Genomic DNA, 18,760 nt, shown 5'->3' with positions numbered 1-18,760 from the left:
CCTAAAGACTATACATAGACTGACCCTGGACTCTGACCTCATAGGTAGCAATGAATATCCTAGTAAGAGCACCAGTGGAAGGGGAAGCCCTGGGTCCTGCTAAGACTGAACCCCCAGTGAACTAGACTGTTGGGGGGAGGGCGGCAATGGGGGAAGGATGGGGAGGGAAACACCCATGGAGAAGGGGAGGGGGAGGGATTAGGGGGATGTTTGCCCAGAAACCGGGAAAGGGAATAACACTCGAAATGTATATAAGAAATACTCAAGTTAAAAAAAAAATCTGAATCTAGAGACTCTGAGACAAGATATTTACTGACAAGCGTTGTTCAAATAGTCCTGGTAATTTTCTTTCCGGTTGATTCAAGTTGTAGAAATAAGAGAGCTTTTCCAACCACCAGGTTAATTGTTGGCCCACTGAAAAGCAGGTCATTATCAAGCCCTTAGGAGGTCTAGTCTCTGTTGTCTTGAGCTGGGATATTTTTCTAGAATAATGTACCTTGCATTTGATTGGATCGAAACTTGCTACTAGATTACAAATGTGCCTTGTTGGGAAATCCTTAAATGTTGCCAAACATGTAACGACTGCTCAGTCTCTCCCCAGAACATATGGACCTGGAGTCAGCCCATTGAACATCACTCTATGCTGGACAGGAAGAGCCAAGGGAGGCTGAGCCTGGGGTAGAAAGCAGAGCCTTCTGCTGCCCTGAGATCTAAGGCTTGAGTCTTTCACTGCTAGTAAAAATCACTCTCTGAGAAACACACCCTACTGGGATCATGTTGGGGGTATGGATTTACATGTCTACACCCATATATCTCTCTCTGCACTGTGTGGATCCACCTATAGATAAATAAGAGGAGAGATCCCATACTCATGTGCTCTGTTCTGTCTCTCCTCCACCTCTTGGGAGGCGTAGCAAATTCCACTTCTCCCTTACCTCTATGACACACTTCACCTTGTCCCCTAGGCAAGGAATTCCCTCTATGTCTTTCATGCTGACGATGGGGAAGGACAGAGATTTCAGTACAGAGGCAGCTCGCATGAATGGCAGACAAGAAACTTCATTCTCTCTAAACTCATAATTTTCAGCCAGGATATCAAACGCATCCTAAAAAAAAAAAAAATAATAAAACCAGGTCAGCAGGTCTGCTCATGAGAGTCACTCGTAAGTCCTGCCTGTCCCCTTTACTAATGGAGTAAATTTTTGCATTCTCCCCTGTGGGACACTGTCGCTGAACTGAAAAGATGGTGTGGCAGCAGTCATGGCTGGGTTGGGTATAACCCTTTCCTATCTTCTGGGCCAGTCTGTAGCCAGGGTTCTGTCACGATCCCTAGACATTCAGGTCTCAGCCTAGACAGAAAATGCAGCTGGTGCTTGTGAAATGAAGACCATGTTCATCACACAGACCCAGAGCCAGGGTTATTTAAGGTGACGCACGTAGCAGACAATGCAGCTGTGGTTCAGTGGGCCCAGTGGCTGCCACCCATTTCCGGCTCTTCCTCACAGATGCAGCTTGAAAGTTAGAGATGAGAAGTCCCGTGCTTGATACTCTACTGCTGTTCCTCTGGTGAACCCTGCCCCCTGGGCAGCAGGGAGCCTATGTGGTAATAGTGGGGACCCACTTGACGAAGCACCAAAGGTCAGGTTAGGCAGGTAAGCATGGAGAAGCATTCTCAGATTTCCAGAAAAAAATCGTAATTTACCTTAGAGACTCATGGAAAGAAGCCTCAAGCACCCCTTTGGCCTGGGTTTTGAGAAAACCTCATTACCGTGAATAGTTGGTTGTGATTGTTCAATGTGGTTCTCCGCTGACAAGCGTACTGGGAGATCTTCTGCATGGGAGGTGGCGGAACGGTCTGGGAGCCTGGGACAGGACTCAGGGAAGGGTTTCTTCTCACCTACACAAAAGCGTCCATTTTGAGTGACAGTTAATTAGCAAGTGTACATATGAAATATTTACTCAAATATAAAGAAAACGTTTACTTTAGGACAATTTATGACGATTATCTCTGGAAGAGAGTGAAATCACAGAGGACCTAAGAACCTACCTGGCTAGTGTATAATCAGACATGCATGATTGTTCTTATTATATTAATTACACCAGATGAATTTCATTGTGACATCTCATGTAGGCACAGGATATATATTTTTGAAATCACAATAATGAAAAAGAACCAGCAATGAGATTTCATTTCATTTGTTTCCTTTATTTAATTACAGATCATCTAAACCCCTTTCCCAGAGACTCTAGCATTATTAGCAAGGGATTTGGATTTAAGAAACCATAGTCTTTAACTTTTTTCATGAATTATCAGAGTGAGCGAAAAAGAAACTCCTTCTGGCTTTTCTAAATTTCAAGACTGATATTCTGAAATATCTCTGTGTTCATAAAAATAGTTCTCGTTATGGGGCTGGAGAGATGGGCCAGTGGTGAAGAGTGAGTGCTGCTCTTGCCAAAGACCTGAGTGGCTCACAACCTGCTCCATGAGATCTGCTGTCTTCTGGCCTCTGTGGACAGCTGCACACATGTGCAAACACATATACACAGACGCAGACACACAGAGACGTGCACATACACACACACATACACACACACAAAACTAAAAATTATTGTTTTTTAAGAAAATAATTTCCATCTATTAATATGTCAGCACTGTGCACAATTTATGTTCATGTCACTTCAATTTCCACAACATCTCAGGAGGTGGGCATTACTGTTATCTAACAGAGGAGCAAATGGAGGCCCAACAGAGCTAAGAGGACTCTATGAGAAAAGACTATTCGACCCAAGTCTGGATTCTGACGTCCGTGCCAGTGCCCATCCAGCAAAGGAGACACTCACAACGAGCTGATGTCTCCCCGCCATCTCCACCGGTTTCCCGGCTCCCATGCATTCAATCAGCCAGGAGATGTCCAAGAGTTCGAACTCAGAGCTGGCTTTGATGTTCTGTAGCTGGAGCCACTCCAGGACGTCGGATCCCGAGTTGTTCTCTGCCACGATGTGGGTGACAGAGTCACTGGAAATGGAAGGCAAAGTCATCAGTCAAAGGAGTTTCCAGAATGAGACCTGCTCTCCTAAAGGTTGCTGAGAGTCCCGGCTGATTAACGACAAGACACACAGTGTGCCTGACCGTGGATCGTCACACAAAGAAACCACCCCAGAAGCAGCAGTGGACCGCATCCCGGGATGGATGAGGGAAAAGTGATATGAGTAATATCATGTAAAATAGAAGTGTAAGGAAGATGGAGGAGGAAGCTGCCCTTAAGGTTGTGCCTGGCACGGTGCAGGCAGTTTTTGCTCATGGAAGACTTGAACCCAGGAGTTTTCAGATTTGTCTGATGAAACCCGAGTTTTCAATGTGATCCGAAAACTCAAAATGCGAAGTGAAATAGGTGTAAGTGTGCACACGCCCGTCTGTCTGCATCAGTTGGGGGTGCTAGAGCAAAATGTCTCAGATGATGCCCTGGGGGCCGAGTAGTTCAAAGACAAGGAGAGCTCACTCCTCACTCATGGCACAGAAGAAAGGGGGCATTTCTGCATCTTAGCCTACAGGAGACATTCCTAAAAGACAAGAGACCAGGGTGAGATCTGAATGGGGTTTAGAGGAAAAAAACACTCTTGGATGAGCTGAGAAGCCAATGGGAAATGTCCTAAAAGAAAGGAACCAGCAGTGAGGGGACAGGAGAGGGTTGTAGAGGTGGGCTGGGAAGGGTTGTGTTAGTTGTAGAAATGGCTGAGCCAGCAGTGGTACGGATCTTAAATGTCTTGCTCAGGAGCTGGGACAAGGCTTTTGTAACCAGAGAACTAGTAGTGTTACTGTGTCGTTTTTATTTTTTTTAATGTTCCCCCCCCCTTTTTTTAAGATTTATTCATTTATTATATACAAGTACACTGTAGCTGTCTTCAGATACACCAGAAGAGGGCACCGGATCCCATTACAGATAGTTGTGAGCCACCATGTGGTTGCTGGGAATTGAACTCAGGACCTCTGGAAGAGCAGTCGGGTGCTCTTAACTGCTGAGCCATCTCTCCAGCCCCACTGTGTCGTTTTTAAAAAGCCAACCTGATCCCCACAGTGCTTTGGAAGGCAGAGCGGTGGCATGCAGATGTGTGGGGCACAGCAGACTGATTCCTGGTACATGTGAAGAGAACACAAAGGAGAAGTAGATGGGCAGCTCACAAGAGCACCCTGGAAAAGGTGAAGGGGGAAGCTGTATCTTGCACAAGAGCATCACAGTGAAGTAGTGGCCCTGCTGTCAAAGAGGAAAGCTGAATCTCTTTAGCTGAGAAGGGGAGACAAGGAGCTGAAGCTGTTCCTGGTGTGCTGTGTTTCTGGAGAGAGACCAAAACGAAAATATGTGATTGACAGGTCAGACTCCAGGGTGGTGCCGCAAGACAGGCTGGAGGTTGGACCTGAGACCACTTGGATAACAGAAATGAATTGAGATCAGACAGCATTTTGTAGGGGCCAAGGCAAAACAGGTAAATGCATCCCTGGCTTAGGGCCACATAATTCCAAAACCTCTTTGTAATAGACTCTTTGAAAGGTCCTTAACATCGAAACGTTAAGGCAACAGCAAAAGGACTAGTCAGTTCGTAGAGGAAGCTTTAGTCTTTCCAGACCTCTGGGAAAGTTTGTGTGTGTGCGTGTGTGCGTGTGTGTGTGTGTGTGTGTGTGTGTGTGTGTGTGTGTGTGTAATGATATATCACAATTTGTTGTAATGTCATTAAATAAACACTAATACTCTTATAGTAATGGAATTTTGTATGAACTCAGAAAACTGTCAAGATCCTGATGCTCAACCCCCAAGTCTCCTCAGGCACCCTCCCTACCATGCCCCAGCATGCTCTGCTCTTTTCCTGGGACTTCCTGGTACCTCGTAAGCAGGCCCCAGCTCACACCGTGGATGGGAGCCACACACCCTTCCTACATCTCTAAACAGCTTTGTGGGTGATGACTCGCATCATATGGAGGAAGGCTGGGGTTGAAGCTTTCAATTCCTGTTTGTACAACTAGCAAAACAAAATCAAAACAAGGACCTTCCCTATCCCCCCAACTATGGGGTAGGTTTACTAGGCTGTGTATTTCCAAAAGGTGCCTTTCACCCAAGTGGGAGCACATGCAAGAGCACGAAGCCAGATGGTGACAATCTGGAAGCCAAGATGGACAGGAAGTAGAACCCAGCAGTCAGTCAGTCACACATAAAGACTTGAGAGTCAGAGAAGAACTTGTTGGCAACAAGAAGGTTTTCACCAGGATGGGGAGGGAGCGGAAGTAAGGTGAGGAATGAAAACACCCAAAATGTATTATATACATGTAAACTTGTCAAAAGGTCCCTGAAGGCCCACCCCAAGGGACCCACTTCCACTAGTAAGTTCATACCTCTTAAAGGTTCCACAAAGTTCGCAAACAGTGGCACCAGCTGGGACCCAGCATTCAGACATATGAGCCTCTGTGGGGGCCTCTCACATTGCAACAGTGACTGCAACATGAGGAGTATTTCCTCTTTCTAGTTACAGTTGAGTCGTGGGATAAATTCTTGATTGGCGACTCGAGCTAGAGAATATCGGCAGAATTCAAGCCTGCCACATTTTTCAAAGAAGAAACAAGACTAAGTATTAAAATGAGGGACCGGGGAGATGACTCAGTGGTTAAGAGCACTGGCTGCTCTTCCTAAAGGTCCTGAGTTCAATTCCCAGCAACCACACGGTGGCTCACAATTGTCTGTAATGGGATCTGATGCCCTTTTCTGGTGTACATGAAAGGCAGCGTACCCATCTACATAGAATAAATAAATAATTTTTTAAAGTGTTAAAATGAGATGTTCTAAAGTAAGGGCTACATCAGACAGCAAGTCTTCCATACAAGCAAGCAAGAGAAATGAGAAAAATCAGTGACAATCACGGTCGGGTTGGTGGCTGTCACTGGCCACCTGCAGATGATTCCCTCTGACTAAACACTTCTTCATGCTCAATCCTGAGCCTCACTGGACAGTATCACATGGCAACTTGCTCCCCTCCAGTGTGGTCCACTGACAATTCCTTACTGATGCACAGTGACCATTATCTGACTCTTTGGGAACACGTGGATTAGTCTTGGCTCCAAGTGCTTCTTCAATATTGAAACTATCAAGAGTAAGGAAGCATTGCCATATACCAGGGACTAGTATTAAATATTAAACACTTTAGATGTCATACATTTAATTATTGATAATGCTGATAAGCAAGTATTATCAGACTATCTTAGGGTTCTACTGCTGTGAACAGAAACCATGACCAAGGCAAGTCTTATAAAGGACCACGTATATTTGGGGCTGGCTTACAGGTTCAGAGATTCAGTCCGTTATCATCAAGGCAGGAGCATGGCAGCATCCAGGCAGGCATGGTGTAGGCAGAGCTGAGAGTTCTACATCTTTACTGGAAGGTTGCTGGTGGAAGACTGACTTCTAGGCAGCTAGGGTGAAGATCTTAAACTCATGCCCACAATGACACACCTATTCCAAGAAGGCCACACATCCCAGTAGTGCCACTCCCTGGGTCAAGCATATACAAACCATCACACAGACCCACATAGCAGTGAGGAGAGAGCCTTGGGAGACATTAAAACCCTTCCCTGCTAATAACCGCAGGGTGAACATTTGATCTCAGATCTGTCTTAACCCAAAGCCTATGAGCTTGAATAGCCTGAGTTCACCATCTGTGACTCTGAGCTTGTTCCAGAACAGAGGACTTCCCTGCTCAGTTCCCTTCCACCCTCTCACAGAAGTTATCTGAACGGACGCCAGGCCAACAAGAAAGAGGAGGAATATCTGAGCGGGTGCTATACCGAAAAGCAAACAGTTCCTCCAAGGGGCAGAGATATGAAGAAACTCTCTGTAGCATATCTGCCCAGCAAGCCCCCTTGGGTATAATTTTTGTCTTCCTATTTTATGTTGAATGCCTGGACTACAAGACTGCAGGAAGTTAGAGCTATCCCGAATCTAAAAATATCTGCTGTAACTGCACACCAAGACAGAAGAGCTGCAGGGAGGCAGGCTGCCAACTGCTCTGGGCTCTCTGGGTTTTGCCCCAGAGATGAGTGCAGAATCCCTAAGGTCCATCTTGCAAGCAATGCTGCCTCCATCAAGCATTCTCACTACCTGGCTTTGCCCTGCAGCCCCTGATCTCATCTGCCTCTAGGTAAAGCCCGACCTCTGACATGGGCTTCGGGAATGGCCAGGGGTGGAGGAGCTCCTGGGAGGCAACAAAATGGGTGCACGAAGAGCATGCTGTACAGTCCCTACACCATTCGCAAATATGACACACTACTATGTGTGGGGTGTGTGTGTAAAACTTAGTCTTCACGTCAGCCATATGAGGTGGGCAGCCAAAATACATTTAAGAGGAATAAGGTGTAATGCTCACCCTCCTGAAACACACACACACACACACACACACGAGCAGGAGAGAGAGAGAGAGAGAGAGAGAGAGAGAGAGAGAGAGAGAGAGAGAGAGGAGAGAGAGACAGAGGGAAGGTGGGAGGGAGGGAGGGAGAGAGAAAGGGAGAGAGAACACAATAGCAAATTGTTTACATCATGGAGACCCAGGAAGGAGGTGCATGGTGGCTCCAGACACACAGAAATGATAGAGCTATAAAGAGACAGAAAGAATTTTATCCTTACATGCCGCATATGTGTATTCAATTATTATTCTGTACCCCATAGATACATGAAGTTATTATATGTTAACTAGAATATATGACAAGTATAACTTCATGCAGAAATTCAAAGTATTGCTAGCATTGTTGGGTGGGTCTCAGGTGTTCAAAAACTGCGTGTTATGGAATTAACTCACAGATCTCAGCTCTGAGTATTTTTCTCATATACCACTCTGCCTGCTCTCGCCTTCTCTTCCTGGCTGGCAGTGCTTCACTCCATACAATTAAAGAAGCCTTACATGAGGAAGAGAGGCAGCCACTGTTATCCACCACCCTTTCCAGGGTGAGTTTTATCCCTTATGGATGGTCTTGTAGCCTGGGAGGAGTCATGGATATTTTGTAAGCAATGACTATAGCCATACTTGTCGTTAAACTGAGCTGCTTAAAGAAGCCGGCTTAACCCACCCCAACCCCAGCTCTGCCAGTTCTCTGAGCAACCACTGTGCTTTAGAACCCTTGGTGCAAGGCAGCTGAGGTTGGTTCTAATCTACACACAGCAGCATCGGCAGAGACTGCTTTCAATTCCAGCCCTGGCCAGGATCTCACCTGATTCTTTAACCACCTTTAACGGGATTATAAAACTTCTCATTAACTTGAAGCTCATAATTTTTGAAATAGAGAATGTGGGGTTTTATTACCTTGAGATCCCCATGGGCTTTGAAGGCAAATGTTCTGAGGTAATGAGTGAAGGGGAGTCACATTGCAAAGGGCAAACAGCGAACAGATGGGGTGCAGAGGCAGCCAGGTTAGATAACACACACCCGTCACAAGCTGTTGGAAAGGAATGAGTTGTGGAGGCTAAAGCTCCGTTGGGGTCACATTCTGTCTGCAGTCACATGACATTTATTGCTCTCTGTGCCTGGTCATGTGTGAGGGGACCAGGCCTCTCAAGCTCTTGCCGCTGTGCTTCCTGGATATGATGATAGCCTGAAGACGGTGAGCTCGAATCCCTTTCTTCCTTAAGTTGCTTTTGCCAGCATGCTTTATAGGAACAAGAAAAGAAACCAAGGGGTGGAGAGTTGGCTCCGTGGTTAAGAGCATTTGCTGCTCTTGCAGAGTATCCAGGTTCGATTCCCAGAGCTGATTTGTGACGTGAATCGCAACCATCTGTAAAACCAGTTCCGGAGCATCCAGCGCCCTCTTCTGGTATATGAAGGCATTGCACCATGTGGTCCACATACATACATAAGTATATGCATGCATTCATATATGTCACATACCTTCATATGCACACACACACACACACACACACACACACACACACACACATATATATATATATATGAAGGAATATTTTTTAAAAAAGAAAGAAAAGAAATCAGGATTATGGCCCTCAAGATACAGTCCCTGATTCCCCTCTCTCAATATAAACTCTTTGCTTGCAAGGCTTATGTCTTCTTCCACTTTGTTTTTCCAGACCTCCATCTCTATTGTGCAAAGCAGGCATCCAGAGGCCTTTGTGATGCTATGAGGGTGACTCTTGATTTCAGCAAAGACGGCATCTTCCCTTGCAGGCAAGCTCTGAGGGACTTGGCAGGACAATGCTGTCCTCTGGTGCGTTTGCAACGACCTGAGCAATGTTAGCAAGTATGAAGCTCTTGGATAGATAGAAAGAGGGAACGCCATCCTAAACTGCACATCCTTCTGCCTTGGCTACCGTGGTTTGTTTCAAGACACACGGGAAGTTAGCAAAGTATTTATAGAGAAGGGTAGATGACAGATGAAAGCTTTCAAGGATCTCACTCCGTGGGAACTCAGGATGCAATCAGGGAGTGGAAAACAGGAGATGTTGACTCCTTTGTTAAGCCTGTATTAGGTGAGTTGATATTAGCAACGTACGCTAAAGTCTAGGGTGCTGGTGACAGAATAAATTCAATATCCTGTTCTTTGATGTTCGAAACTACCCAAGGGACTTAGCATCTCTTCTCTTTCATGTTTTAGGAACCAGATTCCTATAGCACACAGAATAACTGGGAATTCCACTCAAAGTGACACATTCCTTTTGGAGAGGACAGAATCAATCCAGAGAGTTCAGAGAGGATCTCAGGTAAGGAAGGAGCCAAGACTGATCCTCTTGGCAGCCACAAGCATTCAGGAGCTATAGACGTTAGCCTGTTCCAGAGACTAGCATTCTCTGCCTTAGGTTTTGAATCTTACAAGCTAAGAAAGAAGTGTAGCGGGGCTGGGGATTTAGCTCAGTGGTAGAGCGCTTACCTAGGAAGCACAAGGCCCTGGGTTCGGTCCCCAGCTCCAAAAAAAAGAACCAAAAAAAAAAAAAAAAAAAAAAAGAAGTGTAGCCATTACTGTTAATCAGTACCCCTGACATTTTTCCTTTTAATTAATCATCATTAATATCACTGTATATGTACATGCACATTAACATATGACATGGTGCACATGTGGAGGTCAGAAATCAGCTCTGTGGAGTTGCTTTCCTTCCTCCTTTACTGGGGTTCCAAGGGTCGAATCTAGGGGTCAGGATTGTACAGCAAGTGACTTCACCTGCTCAGCCATTGTGCCTGCCCTTGGAATCTCTCTCTCTCTCTCTCTCTCTCTCTCTCTCTCTCTCTCTCTCTCTCTCTCCTGGGTGTACCACTTGGAGGCCCACTGCACATGGAGGCATCCAATCTCCTGGAACTTGAGTTACAGATGGTTGAGAGCTGCCCTGTGGGTGCTGGTGATCAAACCTGGGTCCTTTGTAAGAACAATCGGTGTTCTTATCCATTGAGCCATCTCTTCTGCCCCAAACTAAAAGACTTTTTTAAACATTTATTTCTGGTGTATGTGGAGAAGTCAGAAGATGACTCTGGGAACTGCTTCTTTCTTTCCCTCTATGCGGCTCCCAAGGATGGAACTCGGGTTGTAACAAACACACTTACTCACTGAGCCATCTCGTAGGCTCAATATTTGTTTTTAAAAATCCATGTCAAAGACCAGGGATGGAGGTACTTTGGAAACAGAGGCAGGAGGAACTCTGTGAGTTCGAGGCCAGTGTGGTCTACATTGTGAGTTCTAGGGCAGTGAGGATATCTAGAGAGACCCTGTCTCAACAAACAAATAAACGAGCAAAAGTAGGTCTGTTGTAAAAAAAAAATTGGAAAACACAGAAAATATGAGCATTTACCCTCCCCCACCGGATAACTGTTTATAGCGTTTCATGGGCTGCCTTCCTGTGTTTGTTCTGCTTGTTTCTGACCTAGTTTATATGGTGCAGAAACAACCTTCTTTGGTTTGGCTGTACAGGTCAGTGGGTCTAACTAATTAACCAGACTCACACTTGTACTATGGTGAAGTTTATCAAAGGATTCTGACCTCCTTCCTCTCACCTCAGCATCATGTCAGATAGACCATTGATCTGGATGCGGCGGTTAGGGGGAGAAAGGGGGCTGTGTAGAACTGCGGGTCTGGAAAGGACTAGCGCCAGGAGGTGAAGCCCAAAGGTTCTCCTTGCAGTAATTAATGACTCTGTATCTGGGCACAGAAATTCTGTTAGCACCGCGGCTTCTGCTTCCTGTGGTTCATTTTCCTCTACAGCACACACGTGTGTGGAATGTGTCCGTGCTCTCAGCCTGAGAACTTGCTCCATTGTGGGCAAGGCAGCGGCTTGCTCTCCCATTTCCTTTGTCTCCGGAACAGCTGGCATAGTTCAGCTGGCAGCTGGGGCACCGCTCTGACTCACCTTGCCGACAAAGTTACTCGCTTCCTGATCATCACCCCCAAACACTTGCCTCAGCCGGTTTGCTCCATTGGTCAGTGAGCCTTCGCCAGAAGCTTGGACCTTTGACCAGAGAGCTTTCTGAGTAAGTGGTACCGGCCTGACAGCTCTTGCTTTCCTGACTGGTCCCTGCTCAGTTCCTTTGCAGAGCTGCTAAAACTCTTGATTTCTGCTTTTAAATTTCTCTTTGAACACCTTTCCTGCGTTATCCCCTCTCTACCTATCTAATCTTTCTCTTTTAAAGCTAACGCTGTATGGAAGTCTGACAGATTAGTTATGAACAAAAACGAGTTGGAATACTGGATCGTGTGAAGAGAGCATTAGGGGATGAAATTAAGAAATTAGTGGCTGTAATGATTTACAACCAAAAATAGGAGACCACATGGCAAACACTCAGAAAAGAGAGATGCCCGGAACCTCGGGGATCTTTGACGGGACGTTTAAACAAAAGATCAAATGTGCCCTCAGCTGGGCATGGGGAATGTGACAGTCGTGAGTATGGACCTCGGCAATGTTTCTCCGCAATGCTTCAAAGCCAGCGTTTCATCAGCAAGAAGCGTTTGGCAATTTTCTTCTAAATTCAAAGACTTAAAATCCAAAAAGTATAAAGTCATGTCATCTCTGACATCGTTCATTCAGCACCCCCTTCAAACCCTCACAGTTGCAGGCAGTGAACTGAGTGGATCCCCCACACTCCCACAGGAACCCCAACACTTCTACCTGTAGCCACCGTGTACATCAAGGCCTTTACTGGGACTTTCTGAATCACTTTGATTCTCTTGATGGATTCAAGGTGGTGAGTGTATAGAATGATCAGAAAACCAGTGATAGCTGGTGCTTACTGGGCCACTCTGTCTAGTCCAAATGGCAGCTTCAATGCCTCCCTCCCCCTGGGGTGCCATCTGTCACCCCTAGATAAACATCTTTAACCAGCATCTCTTCCCGAATTGGACCACTCTTTGGAAAACCATCACCAAGGCCACTGAAAGTACCTGTGGTTAGCCGTGTCAGCCAGGCCCACCACAGACCCTTAGCACAGCAGGTGTGTGTACGTCAGAGCCAAACAACCGGACCACGCTCCCTGCTCCAAAGTAGCAATTTAAAAAATTGAACCGGATGGCGTCGGTTCAGTTTGGTACTGAATGGAATGGAGTGGTCCCAATGTGAAGTTTTCTGACTTGTTTTCTTGTTATCACCCCTGGGTACTTCAACTCAAAGTCAGTCATGGGGACCCCTATTTTTTTTTTAAAAATAATATCTTTTGGTACCAATTAGTTTCTATATAATCTCATTTAGCCCCCACTCATCTTGTATCCCATAGCCAACTGGCCCCTTGGGTCCCATGGAGATGTCCCCAGGGTTCCTGAATGCTTGCAAAGTGACCAGGGCTGTCCTACCTGAGCTCATTTTCCACCCTGAACCCTTTCCTTCGGGCCAGCTCCATGAGGAAGGCTCTTCGAGTTGTTCCCATCTTCTTCTCCAAAATGAAGAGGACCAAGTCTCGAAATCGGATGTCGTGAGGTGTGGAGGCCCCTGAGGCGCCCGTCTGCCTCGGTCTCTTCTTCCGAGGACCCAGGTGGACTGCTTGCAGCGGATCCATGGAAGCAGACTGTCGGGCCCTGTCTACACCGTCAAGTGGTGTTTCTCCTGAATAAGGGCTCTGATGACATCCCACCAGTAGACTCTGCTTCAGAGGTGGGTGCCACCCTGGGGTGACAACTTCCTGCTGAAGCAATGTCTGACTCTGATCAGGTCCTCTTCCCAAGATGGAGCTCTTGACTGGAAGAATAGTGAACTTTGGTTTTCACACACTTGATCTCTGCGGTACCTCAGAATAAACTTGTGAAGAGAGTGGGAACCGAGTACTATTAGGTATCTCTAAATGTGTTCAAGCCCTTTATGTTGCATTTTAAAAGCCATTTTTAAAAATGTATTACATCTGCTTACTGGGCAAGGGGTAGGTGTGTGCATGTGACAACGTCAGTGTGGAAGTCAGAGGTATTTTCCCTCTCCACAGTGTAGGTCCCGGGAATCAAACTTGGGTCGTCAGTCTTAGTAACAAGCTTCTATCCCCACTGAGTCATCTAGCTGGCCCCTGTTGACTTTATTCATTGATTCCTGCTTTACTTTAGCTCACTCCATTCTCTATCTCCCGGACCTATGTTGCAGTACGCCGAGTGTCTGGAATTCACACCGGTGCCTTGCACACAGTTGTTGTGATTTCACGTGAATGACATCTGAATTTCTCACTCTGCTCACCTTTTTTTTTAATTACTTATTTTTATTTTATGTGCATTGGTGTTGGAGGGTGTCAGATTCCCTGGAACTGGAATTGCAGACAGTTATAAGCTGCCATGTGGTTGCCGGGACTTGAACTCTGGTCTGCTGGAAGGGCAGCCAGTGCTCTTAACCACCGAGCCATCTCTCCAGCCCCGATGGTCACTTTTTTTTCTTCTAACAAGCCCATAGCTATGATTCTCAGAGCTCTGTTCTGCTCTGCTGATTTAATTGCTAACACTCTGTGGTGGGCACAGGACCGCAGGTTCCCCTGTGTGAGCACATTTTATAGATAAATAAGGCTAAGGTTCAGCCGCTGCAGATCAAGAGCAAACAAGATCATAAATGTGTTTCTTCTGACTTCAATGGTGATGCATCTTAGTTTGTTTTGTTTTTGTTTGGTTTCATTTTTTCCAGTGCAGTAAGTTTCCAGAGAGTGGTCCCTCCATAGTTAACATAGGTCTCGGAGATGAGATAGGTTTTGGAGAAGAGTCACTGCTGTGAAGGGGCATTTTCATAGCTCTCTGTGCAAAATGAAATGTTCATCTTTAGTTAGCATTACTTCATGGGTCTCACTTCTGGAATACTGCAGGACCCAGGCAAGACCTAAAACCTTTGCTGACTGAATTCATGTAAGACCACACTGGCAGCCAGATACCCACATAATACGTGGAGTGTGTGTCAATGCCCACGAAGTACCACATGGGCAGCGAGAAGCAGCAGAGAAGATCCTCAGCCCCGTAAGCAATTTGCTCAAAGCCACAGAGCCAATAAGCAGCCATGACTAAGAAATGGCTGAGTCAGGACTCAGAGTCCGGTTTGTCTGACTTAAAAATGTGTGTCCTCTTGGGGCCAGTGAGACGGCTCAGTGAATAAAGGAGCTTTGCTCCCCAACCTCAACACTAGAGTTTCATCATAGCAGCTAGCATGGTGGAACATGCAATTGAGTCTCACAAGTTGTCATTTGTTCTCCACAGAAGTACAGGGTATACACACATATAACACACACACGCACACACACACTGTCTCATACACACACATACACACACTCACACACACACTCACACACACTCACACACACATACACACTCACACACACACACTCTCATACACACACATACACACACTCACACACACATACACACTCACACACACTCCCTCATACACACACATACACACACTCACACACACTCACACACACATACACACTCACACACACTCTCTCATACACACACATACACACACTCACACACACACTCACACACACATACACACTCACACACACTCCCTCATACACACATACACAAACACACACACTCTCTCATACACACACATACACACACACTCACACACACTCCCTCATACACACACACATACACACTCACACACACTCCCTCATACACACATACACACTCACACACACACTCCCTCATACACACACACACTCACACACACACTCACACACACTCACACACACATACACACTCACACACACTCCCTCATACACACATACACACTCACACACACACTCTCTCATACACACACATACACACACACTCACACACACTCCCTCATACACACATACACAAACACACAGACACACTCTCTCATACACACACATACACACACTCACACACACACTCACACACATTCACACACACATACACACTCACACACACTCCCCTCATACACACATACACACTCACACACACTCCCTCATACACACATACACACTCACACACACACTCCCTCATATACACACACACACTCACACACATACACACTCACACACACACTCACACACACACACTCACACATACATACACATTCACACACACTCCCTCATACACACATACACACTCACACACACACTCCCTCATACACACATACACACGCACACACACGCACACATACACACTCACACACTCCCTCATACACACACATACACACTCACACACACACTCACACACTCACACACACATACACACTCACACACACTCCCTCATACACACATACACACACTCACACACACATACACACTCACACACACTCCCTCATACACACACATACACACACACACTCACACATGCACATACACACACTCATACACACACACTCACACGCTCACACACACTCCCTCATACACACACATACACACCCCCACACACTCACACATGCACATACACACACGCTCACACATACACTCACACTGACATAAACTCTCACATACACATACACTCACACACTCACACATGTACACAACACACTCACACACACACTCTCACACACTCTCACACAATCACACTCACACACTCACACACTCACACACTCACATATACACATACACTCACACACACTCACACACACACACAAATAAAATATAAGAAAATTTTCAAAATTAAAAATTATATGCTCTTAACCAGGCAGTGGTGGTGCATGCCTTTAATTCCAGCACTTGGGAGGCAAAGACAGACAGATCTCTGAGTTCAAGGTCAGCCTGGTCTATAGAGTTCACACACGCACACACACACACACACACACACACACACACACACACACACACACGCACACACACACTTTTGGCCCTCTGTTAGATGTTTGGTTTCAGACAGCTACGTGATGGAGTTGGTCTTAGCCTCCAAGTGGTCTGACAGCATGAACAAGGCAGTACTCTAGCCAGGGCTGGGTGCTTCATCCCCACAGTGACGTAAGACCACAGAAGCAGCAATAGAGATAGAGAATAGCTCAGGAATGCAGCCAGGGATGCGTGAGATCCCATCTGCACAGTTGGGAGGCTGTGACCTTCCACAGTCCCTTCACTTCTTTAAGCCTGTTTTCCCCACATCTAAAGCAAGAACTGAGGTAGCCCATTCCACCCCCGTACAGAAGGCTTGACACAAGGAGAACCTCAAATAAGAGCCAACGGTAACTTCTATTTTGTTCAGGAGGGTCATCTTAGCTCAATCTACAATCAGACCTGCATTTTAAAAAAACCATTAAATTATCCAAGTATCACATTGACCAGGGTTAGCTACTGTGGCACCCAAGAGTAGAGCGTGTTTCCTACAGTCACTCTGAGCTGTATCAGTGTCCTTTTCCTGATCCCCAACCTCCAAGATTCCCAATGACCATTAAAGAAATCTGCTGTGGTAAATTCTCTCTTCTGACATGCCCACTGTACGGAAAACCCAACTGAATCTTTAACACAATGTAGAATGAGAGCGGAGTGCACACAGGGTAATAGCCACACCACTGGAGATTACTCCATCTGAAGAGAGACTCACGAAGACACACATACCGGTCAGTCATCATGGCCTGATCTGTATATAGTATTTAGAAGCAACATGAGTTGTCTATTAGCCAGCTGTTGGTAAAGGGTGACAGGACACTTGTAGTCACCTTAAGTCATGCCATATGCTAGTTGATAGCATGAGGAAATGCCCACAATCTAATAATTACAAAACCAGTTCACAATGCACTGTGACCAGTTCTAATAGAGAGGAAAAGGGAGGCATTTGACAAGTCCTACATCGGAACAGTGAATCCCGCCACTCAGGAGTTTAGGCAGGATTTTTAGCTTTGTCCTTGCTCATTTTCCTTCTCAGACTTATATCATCCCTTCCTCTCCTTTCCCTTCTTTTCTTTCTTTATTTTTCTTTGCTTGGCTATTGATTGACAGATTCCTACGATAGATGGGAAATTGTATTTTAACCACAACAATAAATTACTTCAATTTTTTTCTTGTGTTTACCCCTTGGGGACTCAAGGGTGGTGAGATTCTTTTAAGTGAGCTGGGTAGAGGGTGGCCATGGCTCTGCTCCATCCTGTGTGAAGTCCTACCTGGCTGTCAGGCCATGCTCCACTGATCCAGGGCTCCGATGTTGAGGAAAGCAGGGGTTAGAGTTTAGGGATCTCACCCTAACCAACTCTGGAGATGAAGTCTGGGCTTCTCGTCCCATTTCTCTGTCTCACAGGGTCCTTCACAATAGCACCATGTAGTCTGAAGCCTTTGTCAAGGATTTGAAAATAGTTTTTACCCTCCAAACCTATATGGGAACTTTACTGCCATTGGAGCTCTGTTGGGAGGTGAACCATGGAGGGGCAACAAGACATCAAAAAGGATGCGTGCCTTTGTCTCAGGTTGGGTGTAGTTAGTAATCACGATGGCAGGTTGTTAGAAAGTAAAGCCACCCTTCCCAAGTCATCTCTGCCCCATACACCCTGCTTGCCTTTCTGTTCCCATCATGGGAAGAAGAATGGGGCCTTGTTTATGTTCGAGGACATCCCAGGCTCCAGAACTGTTAGCCAAAATAAATCTTATAAATTACTTAGTTTCAGAGGGAGGGTTTGCTACAACCACTGGAAATGAACCATGGAGTCACAGCTGGATGGAAGGAGGTGGAAACTGCTCAGAATCATTCTAAACTGGGTCTGGGTGGCATGGAATTATGGTGGTCACTTTTGGAATGAATTAAACTCTGCTCATGAAGTACCTTGAAAACTGTGACACATGGGCCTGGGGAGATATCTCAGTTGGTAAAGTGTTTAGCCATCCAAGCATGAAGACGTGAGTACTGATCCACGGTATTCGTGTTAAAAGCTGGTTGCGATGGCATTAGCTGTAATCCGGGGCTAGGGAGGCCGGGACAGGCAGATCGATAGGGCTTGTTGGCCAGCCAGCATCAACTAACTAGAGAGGACACAGTGAGATAATTGTCTCAAAGTCAAGGTAGGTGGCTTCTAGGTTGTCCTCTTATCTCTACACACACACACACACACACACACACACACACACACACACACACAAACACACCCCTGCACACCCCTGCACACAAACACACACACACTTTCACACAAAGACACACACCCCTGCACACAAACACACACACACTTTCACACAAAGACACACACCCCTACACACACATACACACACACACCTTCACACAAACACACATGCCCCTGAGCACACACACACACACACACACACACACACACACACACCTGCACACAGGCACATACATACACGCTCACAGGTACACACACACAAGCACACATGATCACACGTACACACA

General features: G+C 46.1%; 1 protein-coding gene and 1 long non-coding RNA gene across 2 annotated transcripts in view; one reads left to right on the top strand and one right to left on the bottom strand.

Moving 5' to 3' along the window:
* The window catches only part of Dntt (DNA nucleotidylexotransferase), a 32,480-nt gene extending 19,452 nt beyond the window's left edge, over window positions 1–13,028 (bottom strand). Inside the window, 4 exon segments of the mRNA NM_001012461.1 lie at window positions 936–1,106; window positions 1,769–1,897; window positions 2,842–3,016; window positions 12,809–13,028. Of these exon segments, the coding sequence (NP_001012479.1) occupies window positions 936–1,106; window positions 1,769–1,897; window positions 2,842–3,016; window positions 12,809–13,011 (678 nt within the window). The 5' untranslated portion in view covers window positions 13,012–13,028.
* On the top strand, window positions 10,904–13,330 carry LOC148007914 (uncharacterized). The gene is made up of 2 exons (XR_015653361.1): window positions 10,904–11,496; window positions 12,733–13,330. It is a non-coding gene; the product is annotated as an uncharacterized LOC148007914 (long non-coding RNA).
* Window positions 13,331–18,760: the final 5,430 nt, after the last annotated feature.

This window comes from Rattus norvegicus, chromosome 1 (assembly GCF_021556685.1).
Source record: "Rattus norvegicus strain SHRSP/BbbUtx chromosome 1, alternate assembly SHRSP_T2T, whole genome shotgun sequence".
Classification (NCBI taxonomy): Eukaryota; Metazoa; Chordata; class Mammalia; order Rodentia; family Muridae; genus Rattus; species Rattus norvegicus.
The sequence above is the reverse complement of the archived record's forward strand: the minus strand, read 5'-3'. Positions and strand labels throughout refer to the sequence as shown.